At 39.4% G+C, this 26,845-nt stretch overlaps 3 protein-coding genes across 9 annotated transcripts in view; all 3 read left to right on the top strand.

Moving 5' to 3' along the window:
• Positions 1–15,587, top strand: part of neto1l (neuropilin (NRP) and tolloid (TLL)-like 1, like) — a 59,476-nt gene extending 43,889 nt beyond the window's left edge. Inside the window, exons 7-12 of one of the 4 annotated variants that reach the window (XM_068581876.1) lie at positions 1,500–1,582; positions 2,576–2,721; positions 7,597–7,710; positions 10,304–10,931; positions 11,849–11,923; positions 14,904–15,587. In XM_068581876.1, coding sequence (XP_068437977.1) covers positions 1,500–1,582; positions 2,576–2,721; positions 7,597–7,710; positions 10,304–10,931; positions 11,849–11,909 — 1,032 coding nt within the window. In that variant the 3' untranslated portion in view covers positions 11,910–11,923; positions 14,904–15,587. Of the gene's footprint in view, positions 1–1,499; positions 1,583–2,575; positions 2,722–7,596; positions 7,711–10,303; positions 10,932–11,848; positions 11,924–12,881; positions 13,746–14,903 lie in introns of those variants that run through there. The other 3 variants (XM_068581877.1, XM_068581879.1, XR_011077787.1) reach the window with 3 other exon arrangements.
• Positions 15,588–16,424: 837 nt separating this feature from the next.
• Positions 16,425–18,899, top strand: timm21 (translocase of inner mitochondrial membrane 21). Its single transcript, XM_068581880.1, has 6 exons — positions 16,425–16,938; positions 17,567–17,629; positions 17,725–17,822; positions 18,003–18,076; positions 18,217–18,322; positions 18,509–18,899. The coding sequence occupies exons 1-6, from the start codon at positions 16,653–16,655 to the stop codon at positions 18,608–18,610; spliced, it is 729 nt and encodes a 242-aa protein (XP_068437981.1). The 5' UTR covers positions 16,425–16,652; the 3' UTR covers positions 18,611–18,899.
• Positions 18,900–19,804: 905 nt separating this feature from the next.
• si:dkey-118j18.2 (uncharacterized) overlaps positions 19,805–26,845 on the top strand; it is a 7,166-nt gene continuing 125 nt past the window's right edge. Inside the window, exons 1-6 of one of the 4 annotated variants that reach the window (XM_068582283.1) lie at positions 19,807–19,856; positions 20,020–20,216; positions 20,483–20,594; positions 20,730–20,889; positions 24,576–24,708; positions 26,682–26,845. The exon at positions 26,682–26,845 is cut by the window's right edge and continues 125 nt beyond it. In XM_068582283.1, the coding sequence (XP_068438384.1) occupies positions 20,575–20,594; positions 20,730–20,889; positions 24,576–24,708; positions 26,682–26,845 (477 nt within the window). In that variant the 5' untranslated portion in view covers positions 19,807–19,856; positions 20,020–20,216; positions 20,483–20,574. The other 3 variants (XM_068582284.1, XM_068582285.1, XM_068582282.1) reach the window with 3 other exon arrangements.

Genomic DNA, 26,845 nt, shown 5'->3' with positions numbered 1-26,845 from the left:
TGCATTCTTTGTGCTGTGGGTGGAAAACGTCATGGCTAATTTGGTTGCTGTTAGACAATAAAATGATTGGGCCTAATTAACATGCTTAGGTACTTTTTTATTGATTACATGGCTCATAACCCTTAACCTTGACTATAACGAAGGATGACACATACAATCTGACTTCTTTGGCAATATGCCACGTGGAATTAAACCATGTTTAAACAACATGAACCCATAACAACTACTTTATCTTTAACTCGTGATTGCTGACAGTTCTCTTCAGAAATCTAAATTCTTCATATTTCTGGGAAATATATTTTTAGATGCATTTCAAGAGATGTTTCTCTCAGATCCTTGACCTAATTATTATTTATTTCATCCACCTGTTGTAAAACCACCATCTCAGTATTTCCATAACATTTAAAAGGCAAAATGCTGACAATTCATGCTATAGTGGATAGACTACAACAGCACTCCAGAGTGACATCTGCAAAGACATCAGAGCATCTTCTTTACGGCAGGGGTTAAGACATACAAGGCATATGAGGCACATCTCTACTTTATTCGAGTATCGCAGCATTTTAGGTAAAATAATGTCCCTGGTATTGTGACAAAAGCCTTAAGATTGGCTGAATAGGACAAATCTGTATTAGATGGAAGATTATTGAATATGGAATCCCAGGGGAACTGGTTAGCTTGTTTCCCTCCTCCACTCCATTTCACTTGTCATGTTGTTGAAGCCGAGTTGACATTCCAAGGTCCATTATCCTGCTCCATCTGCAGCTTTCAGCTTTGGGCATTTGAAGCGTCACATTTTCCTGTCACAATTCGGGAGCGATCCACTCATTAACCGTAATGATGGCGAGGGCTGTGCGCAGCCAACCAGAACCATAGCCGTGATTGGGCGATCTCAGCCTGATGAATGAGCGACACCCGATGCAGAGGCGATAAGGAAGTATTACTTTCACCTAGAATAGCTGTTGTGAAGAGTCAAGGTGGTTACCAAGGTGGATATTTCACTCAATAAAGCATCATTAAGGTAATAAAATAGTCCATATAGCTGTCATGGTTTAAAAAGCTTCGTTATATACTGTATATGTTTAGTATGCATGAATTTTAAAGGGTCTCAAATTAACTGTATGTGAATTACATTTTCTCTCTTGAAAATATAAAGCTTGTGGCAAAATACCCAAAGTCACCTTACAGTGTAACAAGGTTGTACGTTTTGTGTATTGCTTTATCCCAAATAATGAGTCTCGAGCTAACAGACTCGGAGCCCTCTTTTCATATGCGTACATAATGACTTTGTACAAGCTGCAGTCTGTCCGTCTTATTTCATTACAGAGCCTCTAAATCAGACTCTGGGGTAATGAGTAAGATGCACAGGTCATAATAGGAATGAGCTGAACTATTTTCTGTTCACCTTTTTTTTCTTTCCACTTCTTGAAATGTCCTCATTTGATCTCTGCCTTTTCTCTTTGTGTTTTCCCTCCTCCCCGCCTCCATGCATTGGACAGATCTACTTGCGTTTTCTCGACTATGAGATGGCCAATTCCAACGAATGCAAGCGCAACTTTGTGGCAGTGTACGATGGTGGCAGGTGTGACATTTTGAACCTCTCATTTTGAAGCATTACACAGAGGCTCAAAGTTACTCATTCATTTTAGGCCCTTTATCTTGTGATCATGACTTAATCATCTCCTTATCTCGAGATAACAATTTACCATTTTTCTTTTGAAGACTTTAATATTTAAATATGTCACGACAAGCAATTAATGGCTTTGACATACAGTTCCTTCATCCTGTCCATGTCAAGTTAACCTCCCATTGCTTAATGGGTAGCACACTGAGAACTTAAGACTTAAATGAGATTAATTACTTTCCTGGAATCCTTTTCTGACACAAGGAGAAAGAGCTTATCATTATAATTGTATATTCAAGACACATTTTTGTCAGTTATCGTTTAAGAAAGAGTCCAATATCATTCTGAAATATGCTTGTTTGCTCTCTTGTGGAGAGTTGCAACCAATGCAATATCCAGAAACTCTGTTGTTTCTTCACTTTATTGCACAGATTAAACAAACAAGATTTAAAGGTGCTGAAAGGTGAATTGTGTTGCCCTTAAACAGAGAACCAGACCAGCTGTTTCCTCCTGTTTTGGTGTTTATGCTAAGCTAAGACAGGCAGTCTGCTGGCAGTAGCCATTGAACATTAATAAAGTAAGTGTGTTTTCTAAAATATCAAATTATTCCCAACTTCACTCGCAAAGCCATAACTCTTTTTTATCTCAAGATCATAAGATATTTAAATAATGATCAAAGAAAAATATCTGCAATATCTTGAGATAAGGAATTAATTGAATCATTAACTGCAATACGCTTAAAACAAATATGAGCTCCCCAATAATCTAATTTGTCATCTTGAGATTAGCTGAATATAAAGTTGTGATCACATGATATTGGGCCCTAAAATAACAGGAGCATGGCTGCTGTTAAATAATGCAGATAATTGACTTTCACATTGAGATTCAGTGTGAATCTCCCTGTTACTTGATAATAAACTGCATATGTTATCTCGTCCCGACTCGCCTCAGTTCGGTGGAAGACCTGAAGAGCAAGTATTGCTCCACGGTGGCCAACGACATCATGCTGGTTTCTACAATGGGCGTCATCCGCATGTGGGCGGACGAAGCCAGCCGCAAAAGCCGCTTCCGCATCCTTTACACGACCTACCAAGAGCGTAAGATTTCTACACTCACGCTATTCATCATGAAGATGTTGACTGCAGCCACACCAACCTACTGAGGGAAACTGATTAGCTGTATTAATCAGACTCCGGCTCCGCGACTGCAACATAGACACCAAAATAAAACCGGTCTGGTCTTTAGTGGCAGACATTAAAGGAAGATGGAGGCACAGTGGCCTTGTTTATGGCAACTTCTATTGGACGCTGTTAATAGAAAAGGTGCTGCCAAAGGTTTCCATTTATTTTTATGACCATTTAAACAGCAACAAGCAGAAAACCAAGAAATGTGATTTCCATTATAGGGAATATTGCCTGTGGGTTATAGCGAATATGATAGTATTGGTGGATTTTAGCTCAGTGCTGCAGCACTGTTCTTAATAGATAGATACAGACAGGGATAGAGAGGGAGACTGAGACAAAGGGATATCTGGGTGAGCAACATAATGTTCTACCCGTTTTTTTTTGGCCAACACAGCACACACATTCTCTCTCTTTCTCATTCAGTGACTCCTCATTGATGGAGCTTGTAGCTTGGCAGGGGTTGCAGAGGGCATTTTTTGTACTAGTGAGGTGAATGAAGAGGGTCTCCGGCTTGTGAGTATACAGTATGTCAATGTCATTCAGCACTTTTACTGCCGCACACACACACACACAAACACACACACACACACACACACACACACACTGCACTACGAGGCGTCTTTTCATTTTTGGAACTTGAAGAGCTATCTCTTACATCAAGAACTGGAAAAGATGATTTTTTTTTCATGAAAACCATAAAAAGCTTCTTTTTTTTTTTTACATGGTTCAAATATAATAAATATGTTAAATCAATTCAATGAGTTTCAAAAATATCATTTTCGGTTCCACTGAAATTTCAGAGGTGCCATGTTCTTTCATTTTTATGTCGGCAAAAGGAAACAATGCTTCCTTTCAGATCGCTCTTTTGTTGCCTCAGTGCGTCGTAGTAAGATTATGATTATTGAAAAGAAGAAATATTGCATCATGGATTAAGGCATATATTCAAAAGCCAGTGATTATTTAAATGTGAAATTAATTAGCTCTTTCATCCTACTTCATGGTCGATTGCTTTTATTAAGTGTCACAAACGAGACCCACACACTAAACGAGTCATCGGACCCTGAAAGACAATCCTCACATATCTACTACATGTCTGGATTGGTTGAATTTACATATTGCAGCAATATACGATTCATTTAGCGTCTTCCTTCTCTAGAAAAAGCGAATATGCATTAGTGTTAGTTGTTTGTGTTGTGAAGTCAGTGTCCCCTTTTGTACGGCCTTTCCACCAAGCACAGCCAGGATGTGCTGTTGCCAGGGCAACGCTTCTGCTTAAGTCACTCAGGCGATCCCCAGCCAGACCTCAGCCTTTAGAGCAGCATCCGCCACCGCACAGCAGCACTGCACCAACCCTGTCAACAGTAAATGAACAGGTGTACCGGAGAGGTAATGCAGTCTAGTGATGCTGTCTGAACTTGCTGCTCGTGAAAGTCAACTTTTCATTTTCAAATGGTAGAACGTACGATGGAACATTGGAAATAGTAATAGTGCCACGCGGCCGCTTGATCCAACATCATTTCGTCACAGGGCAAGATTTGTTGACAGGATGGAATGACCTTTACATTATAGGTGTGTGGTTTTGACAGAGTTTTAACCTGTATGCACTTTTTTCCCTCGTTGATTTCCTAATGCAAAACAAGAGCATGTTTAAAAGGCGACAGTCATCACATTGAGGCACAATAATAATTGGATGATCATTCTACATTACAGCTCTCCAAAAAACTGAAAGGCGAGGAAAATATTTTGATGGCTCGACTAAGTGTTCAAGATGCCACCTGACATTTGCTTGATTAGGCTTTTATAGGAAAGCCCATGCTGCCATTAAACTACCAACATCTGTTCAGTATACCAGTTCATTCACCTGCACAGGAGCACATTTAAAAAGGCACCCTTTTAGGATAGTACACAAACATATGTAGTGCACTGCAGACATTGTTCAAAGAAAAGTTTTCATGAACAAAAAAAGACATTTTTTAAATCATTACTTCTGCAGACGACAGAAGGGTGAGGTGAGGTACAATGTGCACCATGTCGGCAACCGCTGAGAGCGTTCGCTCCTGGTGGTGCAACTGGTGCAATCTCTATTTGCAGGGCACTTTGTACAATAAGAGCTCCCTCGCTACAGTAGATTCCAAGCCTATATATATGTGTGTGTTCACAGCTGTTGGTTTCCAGTGGGACAAGCAGTTTTTAGAGAACCATTCACAGCGGCTAACTCCCAGCAAGATGCTCCCGTTGGGACAACAATAACATTCCCAAACGCAAACATCCACATGTATTATCTGTGCCGTGTTCACACCTGCAGATACTACTGATCTTGCTCTGTTTACACACACACACGCACACACACACACACACACACACACACACACACACACACACACACATACACACACACCTGCTATGCGGACCTACAGTGTAAGATTACCAATGTGAAGTATAAGAAAGTGAAGCCTATCTTTACCCAAGAAGCAATTATGTCTTAAGTGATAAATGTGCTCATGTGACATCTCGTCTGTCAGCATTGTTCCGCCCCATCAACAGATATCCGTCTCTGGGGTTGCAGATGGAAATTTGCTCTGGCTTCACTACACACATCACTTCTCGTTTCTTGCAAAGCTTCTTTGCTGAATGCATGAAAGAGTTTAAGAACAACACAGTATGCTAATGTCTGTTAACATGCAGATCTTTGGGTCCTAGGATTATATCATCTCCACACACTTGTTATCTTGGTTACTTTGGGATTAAAAAGAGCAGTGGGGGAATTAGATTAGATTCCACAGAAATGAACAGTAGGATAAGAAGCGGGGATGGATGGATGTGGATAGATGGCTTTTTGGAAAATCTGGGATTTAGTTCAATGATAACAAAAGAAATGTAATCCACATAATAAGCTGACAAATACCGTTGTTTTCACTCAGTAATAAATGGAAAGAGAAAGGACTTTGGAAATGTATGCAGGCCCCAGTCCATGCCGCGCTTTAAAAACCAACACTATATTTCACTGGTAACCAGTGAAGAGAGGCCAGTGAATAGATGAAAATACAGTTTATTATCAACATTATAAGTTAAAAACAAGAATCAGCAGCGCATAACCACTAACTGACAGTACTGTCCTTAATTAGAGCAAGGGAGAGATTATGCCAAAAAAAAGAGCATTATTGCAAAAGGAAAGCAACATTGACAACATCAGACAAAACAAAGAGATATCATCCTCACCTCCTAGAAATAGCCTAATTACACTCAAATAGAACAAAAACCCAGCTCTGTAATGGTTATTTGATTAGAATCAATCATGATAACCATGTGTTGCTTCTAGCGCTTCATTATAGAAACCGCTCCGCTCTTGGAGCCCACCTCTGCAGAGACACAATTTATTTTATCAGCGACTCATTTAGGAGTTCATTTATATGCTTCCAGCAGTGACTTGGGATGTTTCTGGGTGGGCAAATAGGCACTTTTATTACAGAATATTTTGAAATTAATTTAGTAAGAGATTAGTGTGGTTCTCACTTTTCAAATTGTCTTTTCTCATCCTGTGGCGTGTGGAGGGGACAAGAGGAGAAAGAAGAAGGAGAGGGCTCCCTCTGCTGGTTATTAACACACTTTTAAAAAATGTTTTAAAGAAAATGATGAGAAGAGTGGATCAGAGGTAGGGGAGAAAATGAGAAGAGGAGTATCAGAACTCACAGAGAGAGAGAGAGAGAGACTGCATGACTCTACATGAGGAAATGCTGGCAAATGCCCAGCCAGGATGGGATTCAGAGAGAGCGATAGAGAGATAAGTCACTCTAATTTGGTATGTTATTATTCACTTGGGATGAGTGCTGCGACGAAAACAGACATACATTACTGTGGTAACACTGTCAAATAGTCCCCAGCTCTGCCAGGCCACTGGCAAGCAGTTTTAGTACCCAGTGCCAGAGTTGTGTTTGAGCAGAGAGAGAGAGAGAGAGAGAGAGAGAGAGAGAGAGAGAGAGAGAGAGAGAGACAGAGAACTACACTGCAATTATCTCGCAGGTGACAGTAAAACGACACTCTAGATCAAAAGGGATAAACTATTAGCATGTTGTTAGCTCACCGCGGCACTCTTCCTCCCTGTCAATGACCGTGTGACACTGATTTTATGATCGTGATGGGTGGCTCTACCTCTTACGACGGGTAGCGCTGTGTCTCGGGCCACTCAGGGAGGGCAGGTGCCATGATAGATCATGTGTCTGAGGACGTCCTTGTGTTTATGGCCCGCTCTAAATTTGTGCTGACGCGGGCTGAGAAATAGACAACGTCGTACATGAATAGTAAGAATTTGTTTGGGGGTGTGTTCAGTGTGCAGATGACTGTGAAATGCCATGGCTATCATTCTGGTCACTCACACACACATACAAGCGCACGTACAGTATGCTCACATTTCAAGGAATTCAACAAGTTGTCTCTGCAAATGTTTGAAGACGAGGATGAGGATGAAAATTCATGAAGCACAGATGGGTTCGGGTGGGAAACGGGTCTGATTTGAGTAATGCCCATCCAAATTTATTTCCTCAAAATCTGGCATGCAAGGACATCTTCAGCTGTAAATACTGATTTGTGCTGCAGCATATCTAAAGTGTCCTACACATCTGCTGTTTTTAATGAGCGGAATATCTAAAAAAAAAAAAAAGAAAGAACTTTTCACTCCACTGTTCATATGGCTTCTGATTAGATTACAAGTGAGTAAGTACAGGCTCAGGATTCACTGAAGTGAAGAGTATGATTCTGTAACTTTTGCTTTCATTTGTTTTTCCTATCCAGCTCCATGTGATGCAGATGCCTTCTTCTGTCACAGCAACATGTGCATAAACAACACGCTGGTGTGTAATGGCATGCAGAACTGTGTCTACCCCTGGGATGAGAACCAATGCAAAGGTGAGACTTTACATTGTACAGCATCAAAAAACGATACACTAGGAGAGCTCAGTTTGAGTGTTTCAGCACCATGGAGAGCCACAGGGATACGTCGGCTTTGAACCTACGGCAAGCAGGTTCCGGTGTATTCTCTGACTTTTACTGTCAATTTCCCTAATATCCTCTGTAGTCTGATCCCTCAGGCACTCTGAATTGGAAAGCCACCGGATCCATACATTGATCCTCAGTGTCTCACCACCGCCAGCTCTTTAATTTATTTGCACCTCAAACTGAGATTTTCCTATTGCAGCATCTTCATATGCTACATGACGCTTTTCCAATCATTAGCTGAGACGTGTGAAGACATCTGCGTAACACTGCCAATTAATTAGTCTTCTGTTCCTTGGCTTTTCATCACCCATCACTGTGTTCCAGGAACATTAGATGAGATCGTTACTGTGGCTCCCCTGAGCCCTCTGGCTTTGAAACCTCCACGTCAATAGATACAATTTATTTTTGATGGGGTTTCACTGTTGTGCTTCACTTGCATTTAAGTTGGTTTCTAGTTAGTTTTTGCTTCAGACATATGCAATGTACAGGTTCACAATCTCCCACCTGGGAACCTAGAAGCTAAAAAAAAAAGCTGCACGCAGAGACGCTTTGGTGCTGTAACTCTCTCTTAAGCATGGCAAATGACAAATTGCCTCAATTAATTAAATACTCTACGGCCAATTCCTCATTTAGACTGAGATACCTTTCCACCCTATAGTCTGAGTTTGAAATTGTGCAGAACTCAGCATGAAGAGTCCATGTTTCTCAGCCGGTTACTTTGTCTTCCGCCTTCTCTCCGCACTCACTCGTAGTAACACACAGTGGTACTGCAGTGGCCACATTTGTGCTCATTAGTGGTAAAATGTCAAGTTGTATTCCTTTCTCCATTACGTTCTGAATGTAACCATTTGCTGTCATTGAAGCTCAGTGTGCTGTGCTACGTGATCACCCAGCATGTAAATGCCACACCACTCCACACACTGTTAGTCAGTCTTTGTGTTTTTTTGGTCCATATTTGTGGTACGGTAGTCATGGCCTTAATCTTGTACATGATGAGGTCCATTTGTTAAGAGATTTATTTTCACGTGAGCTACGGTATCTCCTTATCTGAGCTGTTGCTAAGGAAATCCTTATGTCCCTTTGCTAAGCGCCACACCACAATTCCTGCTTGCTTTCCATCCTCACATCGCATAATGATGCTGTTTACAATAACCCAATGAATGCATGATAGAAGCAAAGCTGTGTCAGAATTTAGATGCTCAGTTTTTTCAAACGGTGTGTTACACTCTTTATTTTTGATAGAAAGACATTACAAAAGTATGGAAGACCGTTTCTGGCACAAAAAAATGAGGACAAAAAAAATAAAAAAAATTAGGCCAAAAAAAAAAATGAATGGACTTTCTTTTTATTGTTGCCTTTTTTTCCGTTGACTATATAAAAAAAAGGCCCCAAAAAAAAAAAAACTTTTCTTTTTTTTGGTCCGAATTTTATTTATTTATTGTGGCGGAAATGGGCTTCTATACAAAAGCATGCACGTTCAGATGAAAAATACAAGGTGCTGAACTGTGTAATATATAAAAAAGAGGGAAAAAATGTCTTCACACTAGATGGTGCTCCCATAAACATTAAGCGCGCCAAGCTTTTCTTCACTTTTAATATTGGCCCATTCCCTTACCCTAGACCAGGGTTTGAGGGGCAGCATACTTTGATAGACCAACATCCCGAGCTGCTAAGTAGCACATCTCAATGGGGGCACATATTGACATAATAATATTTTAAATCTTGATTACAATTAAATGGCTTTGACGAACAAAATGTGAATGGCTACGTGTAAATGTTGCGTCCACTAGCCTCCACTTCATAACGAGCAATGATAATAATTAAACATGCATATCTGTCTTGTGTCAGTCCCGCCCCGACATGCTCAAGGTTTCTTCTGTTATTTTCCCATGTTAAGGTTTTTTATTGACTTATCTGAATTTAATCAAATAAGTCAATGAAGAATCAATTCTCATTTAGAATGACGGCCTGAGGCAGCGACAGAAGGCTGGTCGATAAAAGACATTAAAACCTAGATGCAGCCAGTGCAATAAACAAACATTAGACAAAATAAAACATCACAGTGTGTAGGGTGTATACAACAACAGAGAGACATGTGTTCCAGTGAAGCAAATTCAAAAGCAGGTACCGTGATTAGAAACTATAGTCTTGTAGTGAGTTTATTTAAGGAGAAACATGTGAAACCATTCCAGAATCAGATAGACACAGTTTAATCCAGTTTGGGAAATAGTACGAAACTCTTTCTATACAAACTCTTTCTATACAGAGTATCTCTCTTACAACAATTCCCTGAGACATCCAGAGCTTGAAAGGCCGCGCCTTGCTACAGCTGCTGAGCTCTGATCGAATAATCCCTGTTTGTGGGGGGTTCAGCCTTGGGAATAGAGTTGGTGTCAGTTATCTTCACACGTTTCGCTCAGCATTTCAAAGGGGCATGTAGTTCATATTCTCATCAAAGTTCCCTTTCTGTTGTGATGTCTTTTTTTATTTTACTAATGTTCAGAGAAGAGGAAAGCCAACATCTTGGACAACCTGAACAACACAAACGGGACCATAATTGGAGTCACGTGCTGCATCGTCCTCATCCTCCTCATCATCTCCGTCATCGTCCAAATCAAGCAGCCGCGTAAAAAGTACATTCTTCGGCGTGAGGACTTTGACCCCACGATGTTCCAGGAGGTCTTTGAGCCGCCCCACTATGAGCTGTGTACTTTACGGAGCGCCACCGCAGCTGCAGCAGCCTCAGCAGACTTAGTCGACTTGGCCGAAGACTTTGAGAACTACCACGCCCTTCGCCGTGCCTCCTCTCGCTGCGTCCACGATCACCACTGTGGCTCCTTCTCCAACCCCGGCTCCGCCCACATATCCCAGCTGTCACTCAGTGGCCGCGGCAGTCGCGGGAACCTGAGTGGCCGAGACGCAGCGGCCGCCACTCTGCTCTCGGACCTCCCGCAGCCGCCCATGGCAGTGCGGCCCTTGCTGCCGTCCTCTGGGAACCGCAGGAGCATCTTGGTCATGAAGCATAGCTACTCGCAAGAGGCAGCGGACAATGGATGCGACCTGGACGACGACCTGGAAGAAGTGCCCACCACCAGCCACCGGCTTTCACGCCACGAAAAGGCAGTACAGCGGTCAGTATCCATAGATTTCTGATGAGGAAAGAACAGCAACTGTAGAGTTAACCATGGGGATGTTTGAAATGTGTGTGGGATTAGGCCTACATGCATTTATGTTTTCCTCTTATTTTAGCTTGGTTCTTCCTCTTCCTCTCATTATTATTATTTTATATTATGATAAACATCTTGTTTTGCATTGATCCTTGTTCTTTCTCCCCTTTCTATCATTAAAAAGTTGTTTTCCACAAAGGGCTAAATCATGTTAACAAATGTGCCCCCTCCCCCCTCTTACATGTTCAGCGCCCCCTGCTAGTTTTTCCTCAAACAAGGATTCATAGCTTACAACTATTTCTCTCGACTGTATTTCGAGGTTTGTTACAGCTCTTTATGCAAATACAGACCTCATTTTAGAAGATACTAATTCTGTAATCAGTCCAGTTTCGACTGCTAACACAAGGGCTTGAATCTGTGCCTCGTAAAGACGACTATCTTCACTGACATGAATGCAAATTATTATACAAATATGCATTTATATTCCTAACTGTGACACTGAAAATATATTACCTATATTATATATAGCTTGGCATATTGGCATGAGCAAGATTTTCTTGAAAAAAATCTAAAAAAAAAACATATTTTATTGTGTACTTGCACCATGACTGCTTGAAAATTAACTGTATATGTTTACAAAAACACTATGTGGAGGTGTCAGAGTACATTTTTGGAGAAAATACGTTCCTGCATGCACTTTCTATGTGCTCTTTCCAAAGTGGTCTTCACTGTTTATTCTTTTTCTACAAGTCTGCATGTGAGGCTGCCAGTGACTAGCGAGCCACTAATGACGTGTTTTGCTGTTATGTAGCACATTATGCATTCTGACCTCTCTATGCAAAAGGAATTTGATATTAAATGAAAGAGCCATGACATTTCAGGTTCTGCCTCATTGGCTCTTTGAGCAAACATGAATCAGAGTACAACACAACTAGGGTCTAAGAGACAATTTCAAGGTAAGCAACCCTATCCAACAATCAAAATATCTCTATGTTTTTGTGTAGTTACCATTTGCCAAGTCAGTATATACTTTAATGTAAGCTAGTTTTCCTTTTCTGTGGTTTTTGCCCGGGTTTATATTTATTTTATTTATGTTTTTTTATTTGTTCATTGTCACCAAGATGGTTTTCTTGCTTGCAGCCATCTTGCCCTCCGACTGAGTTCGTTTGAAGTATTTGTGATGCTTAATTAAGTTAACTGTATGTCCCCCCGAGGACATACATTGTATCACTCAGTGGACATTCATTAGCATGGACTTTTTCAATCATCTTCAGTTCAAAATGTTATCAAATAATATGTCTAACCTTTGCACTTTTCTCCCAGTAGGCCCACAGCAAAAAACTCAGTCACTTGTTAAGTCCACATAAAAGCACAAAATGGAAAGCTGACTCAATCCCACGTTATCATGAAACTGTATTTATGCACACACTAAGGAAAGCACATAATCTCTTTGTATTTTACAAATCTTCACTGATCACACATTTGTACTGAATTCCTCTGTAGTTATGCATGATTTGTGTCACTTACAGTATTTTATTTTATGTTTGGCTAATTGTGAAGCATAGTATTTATGCCTGTGTGTAACAGTTCATGTGTATGCTCCACGACTGGGCTGTCATGAGGTTGCAAAAAGCACAATACAATACGGAAATACGAACATTTCTGATGAATACATTTGAGATTTAAATAACCGATGAGAGGAACTTGTTCATTAAAATGTTACATTTCAATGCAGAGTTATAGAAGGCCGTGCTCGCAGCTTTATGCTTGCATAAAATGGAGCAGTCACATAAAGTGTTACCTATTGTTTTGTCTTTTTATGTGGAAAATGTGCTGTCGTGTTGTGTGTGTGTGTGTATGTGTGTGTGTGTCTGCTTATGTTCTACATTATGTTGCATTGTCTCCATTATTTAGACTTCTTGAGAATAGTGCAATCCTGGATCAGTACGAACGGGCGTCACTCACATATGAAAAAGCGGAGCGGAGATTTACACCAGCATGATGATGCTGATGATGATGCTGATGCTGATGATGCTGATGATGAAGGGACACTTTGACAAAAGGATATTGAATATGTATTCATGTGCAAAGATGAACAGAAAGGACTAGATGAAATGCTGTGAAGCGCATCAGCTCTGTGCGTATACTGCACTCCACTCAGACTTTATGTCACACTGGAAAGAGATGGATCTTTAGAATGATCGTAATTACAGAATATCCATTATTAAACTTTGAATTTGGGATGTGAGTCAGAAACATATCTGTCATTGTCATCGATTCCTCACTGATAACTAAATGAATGTGATCAAACATCTCATGTTTATTTCTAAGCATGTATTTTTTAAATGAATAGCACACATACTATGATTTTTATAGCAAACTATAGATGCTTACAGTTTTTCAAACTCTGTAGATTTATTTTATTAGTGAACATTTCAATTAATTACTAACCTTAATACATTTAAAGCTGTTGGAATAACCAGAAGCAGTATAATTTGGATAACAGCTCAAGGCCGAGATGTGTGGCTCGTGCATGCGTCTTTTGTATCATCAAACATTAATTAACTTACTAACATTCAAATATGAAAAGCCCCCATCTACTAATAAACAAGTCGTAGGACATAAAGAGTAGCAAAAAAAAAGCATCTTCGAAATTAATTAATTGCACTGCATGCTGTTGCTAATCAAAATCATTGGGTGAAGATAACTGCGCAATTGAATTTCACCATTTTAATTTTTCACACTTTAAAATTTCCTTTGAAAAACTTTTTGACAGACATTTTTATTTTGACAAATACATTTTATTTTAGCAAACATATTTACTTTAAGTCTGTTTGTCTTCTAACTCTCTTCTACTGTAAGAGCTTAATATCTTTGTATTAAAACAGACTTTTATACTAGGACTAATTGAAAGGATGATTTTTACAGTTAATCAAATTATCTTTCAGGGCTGGTTTTACTGATGCTTTGTAAAAATAAATGACAATAAAGCTTCTCCTTTTTATTATTGGCTTTTGGTCAACAGTTCCTCTGTCCCTTTAGTGTGTCCTTAAACTGTCAACACATGTCATGTCTCACCTTCATAAATTAATAAAAGTTTGTTTATTTGTTGTGGCTGATCTGCTTTAGAAGACGCAAAAATAAGAAACGGATTTGTTTCACCAAGCAGGACAACAAAATGAGTCCTACACGGTTTAAATAGTCACAGGTCTGACAGACGAGTTAAGCGACTTTTTGTGTTTGTCCTCATGAGATTGACCCTTGTGCATACTACAGAAGGGACGGATCAGCCTCACACTCTAATAATGACTGCTTTAGAGGAAAAGCAACCTTTATTGTATTGACAGAGAGAATAGTCGATCAGCTGTGAGCACAATTAAAAACATGTCACACTCACATGCATATGACATTGCTTTTCTCACACGTTATCATTGTCTGAGTTCCAATTTTCTTCCTACTGTCTCTGTTTTTATGGTATTTGCCATCTATGTGTACATTATTTTTTGTATTCAATGTCATGTATGTATAATTTACATCCATGCTCTCCTTTTCCTTCATATACACACACACATATTTGTATGTCTGCACATACTAAATAAAATGTTTCTTTTCTATACACGCATTGCTCTCATGTCTGTGTGTTTGTTGTCTCTCTGTTTTATTATTTTTGCCAACACTTATGTCATAGATATTTAAAACATAGTTAAAACAGCTCACACAGATACTCATCTCTTCCTCTCTTCTTTACTCTCTCCTGAACACACACACACACACACACAAAGTCACAAAGTCATCTCTCAGTATATAGATGGAGGCAAACAGCTCAATAATTAAGTAAGTCTGAACCAATTTGATCAGAAGCAGCCAAAGCAGCAGATGAGAAAAGTGTAGGGCCCAGAACAGACTTATAGTAATAGTGTTTTCATTTCTCTGCAGATACATCAGACAGATGCAGCATCATTCCTCTGCATCTTGCCAAGTTTGACAGCATTCGAAGCTAAGGTTTAACTCCCTTGCATCTTGAGTGAACTGTTGCCCTGAGCGACTTTACCAATGTAGAGATTTGTGATGAGAAAAAAAAAGGTTTGTGGTGTACGCAAGTTTTCCGTCTTTACTTTGGGACCGCAGAAGTGCATTTTCCCCGTTGGTGCTCCACAAGTGGCTGATTGACGAAGGGTGGAACACAGACGATATCAGATACGGGACTGAAACTTTGTTTTTTGAAAAGTAGAGTACCTTTAATGTAAAGTTGTTCTTGGAGAAAAAAAAACAATCAGGTTTTACATTATTTTACATACTTTTAATGTTACCATCACAATATGAAATTGCATTTTTCAGCCGCTGATTTCACATTATATTTCATATCTTAATGTAATTTCTTTACAATAGAGTATCAGGTTGTTTTTTATATCCAATCAAGTAAAGAAAGACAAAAAAAATGAATGTTTGAAATAAAGTGTTGTTAAACTTCATTAATTGGTGCAGAGGCTAACACATGACTCTACTGACTCATTCAAATTTCACAGATGTCTGAACATTAATTACTTACTTTATCTTTGTCAAACTAAATTTCATTGTAATGTTTTTTTAATCCATTTGCATATTTATTTGATAACAGAAAATGCTGGACAGAATGTTTTCAATAAACTAATGTTTACTGATATTTATTGTGATGATTTATTTTGTCAGTAACATATGCTTTTTCTATAATATTTTGTTGAAGGGCATTAAGGATACGTCATGAACTCTGCATTATTTTGGGGATTTTGTATGTTTTAGTTTTCCTGATGCCTGTGCTTAAATTAGACGAGATAAGGTATACTTTATACTGAAATGTGACTGCTTTTAAACCACAACAAAAAGGGTTTAGTATTACATACTTATTTTAACCCAAATCACGATATTTTCCTAAACCTTTGTAGTTTTGTTGTTAAAACTTAATAAAGTTTTTTTATTTCAACCCAAACCACAATCTTCACCTAAACAAGTAGTTGTGTTGCCGTTGACAGGTTTTGCACTGCAGACGCACAGATTACTCTTGTTGCTGTATTCATATGAGAACTGATGAAAATAAGTGTGTAAGATATCATACAAACAATTTTATGCTGAAAAATGCTTTTATTTTGAAATATAGGCGTGTTGACAGACTTTCATATCAAGTTAAAATGTTATCATACATCAATATTATGTTATGATTTAATAAGACGGTTTTTATCAAATCGAACAAAATGTGATTTATTTATTGTGTTGGTTTTCTAAACAATGTTTCTTTTAAAGAAGACAGTTTTTATACCTTCCATTATTTGTATGCTCCTAACATATATTTGTAATACCTTGAATGTATACTTACCGTGTCTGGGAACGTGTGTATTTGGGCGAGCGACATTTCAAAACTCAATCTCCCATGAATCCGAAGGCGCGTGACGACAAAATCATGCGCATAAGGCGTGCGAAATAGCACGACTGACTTTTGACACAGACCAGCACATTACCGTTGTGTCCGAGTCGTCCGAGTAGGTTAGTTGTTGTTGTAAGTTATGTATTTATGACGCATAATGAGTCACTTCATCTTCTTTTAGCCTGCAGGAGGTGCATGTCAGTTTTTACAGCTTTTGCGAGCTGTCAACCCTGCTAAAGCGCTCGAGCTCAGCGTGCTAGCTTCGCTGTCTCACAGAGGACACAATCATGGCTTACACGCAGATATTGAAAGCCCTGCTGCACCAGAATCTACAACAGACCGCGACGAAATGTAGACTCACGCAAGTCAGCTTGCTCATCCGCACGCAGAGGTCAGTCTCGAGTCTGACCTTCCACAGAAGAGTCGAGGCTCCTTCGTTCGTCCCGCTGCCAGTGCTGAGCGGCTTCATTCAAGCGCAGTCGCGGAGGGGCGTTCAAAGCAGCCCCGAAGAGAGAGACAGGTCTGTCTCCAGGTACCAGAGTGGGAGCCCGAAGCCTTCCGCTGCACAAAAAGGTATTTCAGTTTGATGGACTGATAGATTGTGTTTTGATTTGTATTGATAGACTAGACCAGTGGTTCTCAAATGGGGGTGCTTGTACAGCTGGGGCTACTCAAAGGTAGCCTCAGGGGGTACTTGAGATTTTAAATGTATATTTAAAATTAGTATAGATAAATAATGAATACTTTAAAAATGTGTTTAAATAATATTCAAAAATATAAGTAAGTTCTTTAACTGTATTGTGTATATATAATATATTAAATCAGACACTGATGGCACAGTGTTGTGTATTACATTGTTTTGTTCAACCAAAAATGCTTTGCGCTGGTCAGGGGGTTCTTGGCTCAAAGAAATTCCACAGGGGGTACATCACTGAAAGATTTTTGCGAACCAATGGACAAGACTCATATTGATTTAGTCCATAAATACCATCTGAATCGTGGCCCTCACAAGTGACCGATGCAATGTGTAAAAATGGCCTTCTCTGGTCTAGGAGACAATCTATTTGTGGATTAAAGCAAGAACCTGTTGGCATCTGTGAAACTCTAACAATGAAATGTTTCTACTTTTCAAAGTAGAAAACCAAACTTTACCAAACTGTTGGCTGATTGTCTAATAACTCCTACCCTCAATATCCTCCAGTGAAAGAAGCTGGCAGAGACTTTACCTACTTCATGGTTGTACTCATTGGGCTTGGCGTGACAGGTGACTACAACCTCAAGATTTCAGAATAATCGTCTTATTTTCATGTCTAATAATGAAAATGGGTACTAACGTGTGTTATTCTCTGCACGTTTCAGGTGGGCTGTTGTATGTGGTGTTCCAAGAGCTGTTTTCCTCCTCAAGTCCAAATAAAGTCTATGGGAAAGCCTTTAACAAAGTCAAGTTAGACCCAGAGGTAAGAAAGAGCTCACAGGTTTCTGAGGCCTAACACGGTCTTTTCATAACGGTTTCAATGATCTAATTAATGGTGACAATTATTGTATTGTATTATGTTACCTATTCTACTTTCAATTCAGTGCACAATTGTCCTGTTGAAAAGTGAAGTACAAATAAAAAATGTTTATTGAAATTGTAGGTGATTGGTGCATTTGGGGAGCCAATCAAGTGTTATGGGGAGACTACCCGTCGAGGAAGGAGGCAGCAAGTCAAGTGAGTAATTTGCTGTTTTTGTTATTAGCAAAAAAGGTAAAGAAATTGTCTAATTCATAAGTTAGCATACAGTATGTATGGTCGTAGTAGTGATGATGTATTATGTTTGTTTATTGTTTGTGTGTGTCTTTTCACATAAGTCATCAAGAGTACCTGAAGGATGGACTGAAGCATATGAGACTTAAGTTTTACATTGAGGGCTCGGAGCCAGGCCTTAAAGGAACCGTACACTCAGAGTCCAAAGAGGTTGGTGTTTGTGGTTTATGAAATAGATGGGACATACCAAAGCAGTACCGTTCATGTTTAGCTATACCAATATTATAACAGAGACTAAATGTACAGCGGTCATAATTAGACTGTTATTTTTTAAATGTTTTTTTTTCCACTTCTATCCTCCAAATTGAGATTCTGTTTTAACTTTTTTTTTTACAGAATGCCGAAACTGGAAAATATGAGTTTTGTTACATATTTGTGGAAGTAGATACCTACCCAAGACGAAACATCATTGTGGAAGATAACCGATCAGCAAGATAATGGACTCCTTACTGGACAAGCATTGTGAAAATGTGAAGAATGCTTTTGTGTAGCTGAAGATTTACTGTAAATGTAAGTTTAATTTGCTTTAAAAAAAAACTTACGATTGACAACAACAATTTTTGCTGAATTCAGCTTTCCCACAACAATAGAGCATTTGGTAAAGAGCTTTTCACAGGAAATGACCATCATCTGGTTTGTGTTATTGTTAAATAAATATTACACGTGCTACAAATCGTATTTTGACTACAGGTCGACAAGATCACCTGATTTTTGTAATAAACTGCAATCAAAGATGCTTTTTAATTGTAATAAAAATGTTGTCTGATATATGCACAAATGTATGTTTGTTTCTGCTATGATCGACCTTTTAGCTTTATTGAATCCAAGTCCTATTTGAGAGCTCTCATTTTAGATATCTCGAAAAAGTTGCAGATTTCTTTTATTTTGCTTAGAAATAACCTCAGTCATAGTACTATATGCCAGCTTTTCTTCTTTTGTTTACTAGATAATTATGTACGGTATTTGGTAGTCCTTTTGAATTGCATTACAATGACCACTAGATGGAGGTAAAGAGCTGGGATATAGGAGCAACCTCATATGACCTTTTATATTTACATTTTACAATCATTTGAATGGGTATTTGAATAATGTTTCACTATATATTTGAAGGTATCACGGGTGAATTGAACATCTTATTTTAGATAATGAACACTGAACGTACTGCTGTTGCATAGACATGTTTAATATATTCATGATTTGGTCATATTTTCATCCTTTTTGTCAGACGAAGTTATGCTATCTTTACTGACCCTCGGAAATATTTTAATGTATGATGGACGTCAATGAAATGCCTCAGCTACAGACCGATAAGAATCCCTTTGTTTTAAATCTTTTTGTGGAAGCGGTCCTGCTTCAGACGTAATCTTCGGGAAGGCTTTATTAGTCCTTTCTGAGTTTGAACTTTTCATCTTTGGGCTATACTTTATATAAAAATAATTATAACTATGAACATACCTGATATGTGCTTGATCATTTTCCTCCTGCTATGACTGCACGAATAAGATCAGTGCTGCTAATATAACGGTCAGAGAAAAGAAAAAGAAGTACATTTTCTTACAGCAACAACGGCACTTAAACCCGAAAACTAACCTATTAGTTATAGAAGCAGTTTACGGGAAACCCTGAAGGCAACACTCCTGTGAGCACCGCCCACTATTAAACCAACGGACAGGGGTGTGCTAACGTAAGTCAGTTAGCTTTAACGCAAAAACGATGGACGACTATAGTTGAGTTGTTTTTTTAAATTGAAGAGTATCTTACTGAGCAACTAGCTAATAACATTGTGTGTGATACCAAGAAGATATGTTGATAAAGCGGATCCATTTCCGTTGTTGTTGTGTCCGCAGTAACGCTAACGTACGATAACGTAAAACGGTCGCCCCTGTTGTTGTGGCCTGCTATCTTACCCGATAGCTTGAAGTCGGTTAAACTAGCGCCAGCCTCAGTTTAATCCTGGAGCATTGCTCGCATTACATCTCTGAAACGACGAGGGGTAATGGCGAACCTTTCAAGATAAATCATAAATCCGAGTCGTCGCTAAACGGTAAGTTAAAAATCCTGATTGCGTTCAGCTAAGTTGGGTAACGTTAGCTGATGTGAACAGAGGAGCCGTCGAGTTGAACGCACCATCTGTTTTAAGTTACAGAAAGGGCTTTGACATTTAAACTCAACCTCGCTTAAACAGTGTGATGCTCTGAGCTTCTGGTTTTCATAAAAGTGAGCTGGTGTTGAATGCAACTATGAATTGATTGAGTAAATAAAGACAGAAAGCTAATAGAATAGGGAATACTTAATAATAGTTCTTATTAGTTTCAGGGCAAGTTGTGGTATTGGCCAGGGATCAGCAAGTGGTTCCCCAGCTATGAGAGCCTCTACTCACTGACTGACATCTAACACAAAAAATGGAGCTGTATTGGTACATGTGAGTATAACTTACCATTATATAACTTAAGTATTATTACACATATTTTTCAAGTTAAAGATGGAGTATAAAACGGATGTGTAATGTTGCCTATCCCTTTCTCATCCTCCCCATCCTCTCGTTCTTTCTTTTCAGAGTCGTCATTATATTCATCATTATTAAGATATGCTTCTATGTGTGCTGGTACCGCTCAAGACAAAGGCAACTGGCAGCGTACTTGAGCAACCCACGCAATGCTCAGATAGTCATTGTAGGAGGAAGAGCCTACCTTCATCAGATGTGTGAGAGACAGAGTGTAAGTGCAGACCCACACACATAAACACACGTCCTACATTTGGAACATGTAATCTTGCTGTCAACTGCTGAATTGGTTTTGCGTCACCGGGGACTTTTTTACTATGGCTTAGCCTAATTCTAAAGTTTGGGTATTAACAATAATCTCTACATTGGTTGAGAGACTTGAGCATGACCCTGATTGATTCCATGTAGGCAGTGAAAAACTTTTATATTGCTGTAACTTCAAATATTGCTGTTCAACTGAGCTTTAATAAATAACTTTGTTTAACGTGAACTTAAAAGGTAACTAAAGTCTTTTAGCCAACAATGAGGTTCTACTGTCAATCTATTGCAGCGGTTCTCAACCTTTTTTCAGTAATGTACCTCCTGTGTCAAATATTTACCTCCTAACCAGCGCGAAGCATTCTTGGTTAAAAAAAGATGTAATACACAGCAATGTGCCATCCGTGTCTGCTTTAATATAGAAAATATAAAAGTCTGTTTATGAATTTACATTATATTTTATTAAATATTTATGAAATAATTATGTTTAAAGGATTTTTTAATGGATGTTACTTTTTACATGTTTTTTTCTTCCGTACCCCCAGGCGTGCCTTCTCGTACCCTCAGGGGTACACATAATCATTTGAGAACCACTGGTCTATTGCACTTAACATTACTGTTGGCATACACAACATATGTTCCATGTCTTAAAATATGCAATACACCTTGGAGTCTTGACTATTCCCCTTATGGTTAGGGAGGACTGAGAGAACCCAACTTTCAAATCCAAGCAGAAGCAGAAACACAGGAGCAGAACCACGCCTATTTTTGCACAAAAGAAAAATAGCTTATTTCCTTTTTTTTACACCGACACTATGATGTTATCAGGAAAATCATATAGTCTCATTTGGTTTCTCTTTAACTGCGTTACATTTGTTGGCCCTGTGGCAGATACACTGGAAGTTGCTCATCACAAAGCGAAGTCCGGCCCTATTCTCAGAACTGTGTCTGTTTTCATCCAACTGGATTTTGCTCTAGTAAGAAAAAGTCAAATAAGGTCACAGTTGTGTTACATTTTTGCAGAGGAGTTGTTTGCTCTCTTGAAAGGGCATGCAGTTTTCAGTTCGTTGCTTTCCCAGGACAGGCCACATTTCACTTTGTGACATACTGAGCAAATGTGTGGATGTGTATTAATAGGTGCAGGTTTCTGGTTTGAAGCTTTGTACTTGTATGCTTACATTTTTCTGTTACGTTTGTTTGACCTTGTTGACAACAGAGGTCTGGCTGAGCAGGTCACAGCCTTGACAGTCATTCAGTGAGTAAGTGTAGCTGGACCCTTTTTTTTAATTTATAAACATTTCAACCACGCATGTGAAATTTTTTCTTTGTGCGAACATCACCAGTAAAGACACAGACAGGAGTAGACCAATGTAAAGACCCCGATGTGCCTCTACCACAATCCATATATCTCTTCCAAAGATATATTGGATTAAAAAAAGATAGTCACCTGGTGTTAAATTTGCTGGAGATTCTGATTAAAGTATGTGATAAGTTTGAGCTGTTGTTGAAATAATCTTATTGTCACTGAGATGACCTTAATAACTATCTTTGTGTTTGTAACTTCTTACATTTTGCTGACGTCCGAGCCCTTTATACATAATTTGACATTTGGCTACAAAATGCAGGCTTATCTTTTATTGTTCCCTTCAAGTGCCAGTTGAATTTAGTTTTATTGGTGTTGATGTTGTCAGTGATGTGTCTAGAATAGCAATGCCTTTCCTTAACTTCAAGTCTTTTCTGTGGGCTACAGCACAAGTTTAGACAGCCATCATAATCGCCCCTCGCCTCCTGGGCCTTTCTGCTTTACTGCCTCTCTACAACACCTGGAAGCGATCTCTGCAATTCAGTTCCTTCCCAAATTTATGCTTTGTGAATCATATAAAACAGGTTTCTCTCGCGTTTTCCCAACTCTTCGTCCACTGCTACGTGGTTATTGCAAAAGATGTTGCAAGAATGGAAAAAAGTTATTGGCACATATGTTTGACTACATTATTAGTTAAACTGAAGTTTTCTTAAATGGTAATGTTGGTAATTTCTTGTGAAGCTTGACACTGCCCCTGCTTTTGAGAAGTAGTTCCATTGAAGAGGCACTAACTGTGATATTTTTAGAGTTGCTTGGAATATTTTTGTAACAGGAAATGCCCCACTTGTAAAAATAAATAAACAAAGCAGTTAAAACTCAGATGCCTGGGTTCCCCTGGATCACTGAGAATATCTTGTGTTCTATCTGAAACATTTCTCGGCTGTTTAGAGGAAGTTTAATGCCCCCCCCAAATAGCAACAGTGTGTATTGAAATGCTTGATTCACAGAAAACTGGTCCTAGTAAATAAAATGGAAAAACATTTCTTTCTTTCCTTCCATTTCTATATGGCCTAAACTGTAAACTGGCTAATTACATTTCAAGTACCGACCCCTGAAGTCGTCCTACCTCGCCCACGCGTTTTCTCCTGTTTGCTTCTTCTACCCCCGACTCCTCTTTCGACTACTCTTGTTCCTAATCTCGGTAACCTCGTTCCACAACTCTTCTGCTTGCTCTTATATCCTCTCCTGCATCCTTTCTTCCTCTCCCTGTTGTTCTCTCTACTGTCCATGGTGTATAATTTCTCCTGTTTGGATTTTAATGGAATGTGCAGCAGGGAGGCCCCATGGTCATCCATAACCTGGCACCCTGAAGGTTTTCTGGAGAGACGCCAATATGAGTCGTGGAGGTCCCGGGCTTATATTAATCAAACATAGTAGTGGAGGGGGGTCTTGATGTAGTATCAAGTCACTAAGCTTCTTAGACAGTCTTATTCACAGCCACCTAAAAAGACAAAGTGAACCCAGAAGAGCCATGAGGGGAAACGTTTGATACATATAAGCCCACGAGAGAGTTGGAAGATTAATGGTTCATAGTTTATTGAACTTAATTTTAGTTCTGTAGGCCGACAGAAATAATAGTGACGACTATAATTATCTTGAACATGTCAGGGTGTGTTTGTGCTGCATTTTTCTTCATCACACCATCACTCCCACAGCAACAGGGTGGCAATTTTGAACTAATTAAAATCTCATTCAAAGGCATCAATCTGTAATAATAAAGAAATAAAAAAAGTGGAGCGCTTCCTCACAGCTGATGGAGGAGATAATGTTTGTTATGTTCAAACCTTTCAAGATACTTACGAACTCCTCCAACTCACCCGTTAAAACAATGGATGCAAAGTACAAAAATCATCCTTGTTTAAATGTTAGATTTGTTTGTTGGTGTTAATTTTAGTCTTTCTTTATTTAAAGGGACTGAAATCAAAAATATATCTTTTGAAAATGATATTAACAGAGCGAGTGTCGGCAGCCCAGCACACCTACCAGGTCAAGTGTTCTTCTTCAGGAATATTGTCTGGCTGTGCGTTTTAGTGCGTTTCCCTGTGTATAAACATGCTTTTCAGTCGAAGCCTGGAGCAAAGAGTTTAAAGGAAGAATATATACGTGAGCAGCAACAACTACCTCTCTAGACAGTACAGTAAAACCAGCCTAGTTAGTATCCTGATAGTGTTGACATTTGTATTGTTTGCTTCAGCTTTTATGTTTACTGGTGTACATGCTTCTCTATTTGTGTGTGTGTGTGTGTGTGTCATTAACTCTGTTTTTCCTTCCCTCTGTAGCAAACGTCTGTCTGGCCTAGTTGGTACGGTGTGCAGGATGACCTGTCCGTAGAAGAGCCCTCCACCACCCTGCCACCAGCTGCTTCCTTCTCCCACTTGGACATGCCACCACCATATGAGGCAGTCTCTGGAGGTAGCACACACTGCACTCCCTCTATAACTCAGTGCCATGTGTCTGCTGCTTGAGTTGAGGCAGGAACAATGATTCATTCATATTTCACCCCTTCTACATCCTGAGTCGTAGTTTCCTGTCGGTGACAATATTTGGGGAAAGTCCACCTTGTTTCCGGACTAACTATTCCCTACAATCATTGTTTCTACATCGTTTCACTTTCTGTGATAGTGAGCCGAGGTCACTGTGAGAACGTTTCAGTGGGGATGGATTTGCTCGATGTGTTGCAGTGAAAAGGAAAAAATAACTGAGCCTGGGTTACAACATGAAAATCCACTAATGACTCCTTTTCTACCGCCCGGGTTTGGTCGTTGTGTTGTGAGAAAGGGAGCAGCATCTCCCTTCAAACACTTAATCAATGGAATTTTGTAGCGAAATATTGATGTTCACTTTACTCCTCACCAAGCGCAATCACTGATCAGAGGACAGTGTATTAATCCAGTTACCTGCACAAGTTGGAACCACACTAGGCAAAAAACTGCCCACTAGTTTCCCTTTCGACTCCCGTCAGAATCGGTGCATTGATTTGCCAGACGGGAGATTCATGTACCTCACTGGGTGTTGGGGTCATTGCCACAACCAGGAAATGCCACCAGGGGAAATACAAGTCTAAAGTGCTCTTTTAGAGAGAAGTACTTGCATCAGTAAATGTGTTTCTTCCCATCCTAAAGGAACTCACACAGAGTACTTTGTTTGCTTTGGAAGGGCAAAGTACACTGTACAGCTTTTACATGTGTTGAGTTCCTTTATTCTGTGTTCCCTTATTTATGTTACTCAACGTGTCATTGCAAGATTATAAATGAGCACCCAAGCAACCAGTCAGTTGAGTCTTTGTATCACAAGTCAGTCTCCTCTTTAGCAAACAGCATCTAATTTGATCTGATGTGCTCGTTCTGTCTGACAGCAGGAAGTGGCTGCAGAGTTGGTGACATTTCCTCACTAATTCTATTACATCATCTCATATTCGCCCCCACATAGGGCATGTGGGGGCGAATATGAGATGCGAATATGAGATGTGGGGGCACGCTTTAATACACATATTAAAACTGTTTTAATGCGTGAATGTATAATAGTACTAGGTTGGTCTTGCAGCCAAACAGAACATTGTTATTTACACTTTTCAAATTCAAATATCTTTCTACGCAAGTCAAATTTAGCGTACGCTTTAATTCTGCAACCATTTGAGGTATCGGACATCCCAAAATACGGTACACAATCGTCTTGAATGTCAAATGCTCATGCGTAAGGAGAGTGTTGTCAGACAGACCTGGTTTGGGAGAGGCGAGGCAAGTTGCAGCTTGCACTGAGGTTAGTGAAACAGCAGCAGATTTCTCAATGATAGTACAGCAAAGTAGCAAATAGTTCATAAGGCAGTAAACTAGGATAACAACATGCAACAAGAAGAAATTCAAAAGAATGCTGTGACAGTTTCATTTTTTTTTTTAAATGTTTGTCTGAGATCGACAAGGAGGATATGGGATACCACAGCTCATGATCTGCTTTTGTTTTTTCTTGATTGCAGGGAAGTTCCCTCACTTCCATTCAAACTGCAGAAATAAAATGATAAAAAAAACACACACGCACAACAACTAAGTCAGGAGATCACTGGTCCCTTACAGTTTGTCTGTCCTTCCTCACCTTTTCGGGGTTTCAGAGATTAGGACACGTTTTTGTTGTTTCTAAAAATCATTTCTATCCGTGTCTCTCATACTCGTAAAATGATCCTCTCTCTTCCTGCGCACTTCTCGTGGGGTGATGTAGCTCAGGGAGACATTGGGAACGTTGTTTGATGCAACGACGCTAGCGGAAACATGTCAGTCGCGTAAAAAGAATCGAGATCCTGATCTCTTTTTGATGAATCATTATGAGACGTACCGCATGTATGTTATTGATCACTAATCAACTGGTTAACCTGTTTTCTCCCTCCTTTTCAGAAGAGGACCTAAAGCCCCCTCCTTACAGCGAGTGCGCTCAAGGCGACGAGGCCGACGCCGCTCGTCCCTCCTATCAAGCTGCTTTCACTCCCGAGGCAGACAACATTAGCGTAAACGAAGCCCCACCCCCCTACACACTGTCCCCCCCTACACAAGTCGGTCAA

The sequence above is a fragment of the Clinocottus analis genome, unplaced genomic scaffold (genome assembly GCF_023055335.1).
Source record: "Clinocottus analis isolate CAN_PGR_092001 unplaced genomic scaffold, fCliAna1.0.p SCAF_18, whole genome shotgun sequence".
NCBI lineage: Eukaryota > Metazoa > Chordata > Actinopteri > Perciformes > Cottidae > Clinocottus > Clinocottus analis.
This window is presented reverse-complemented; position numbering and strand designations above follow the sequence as displayed.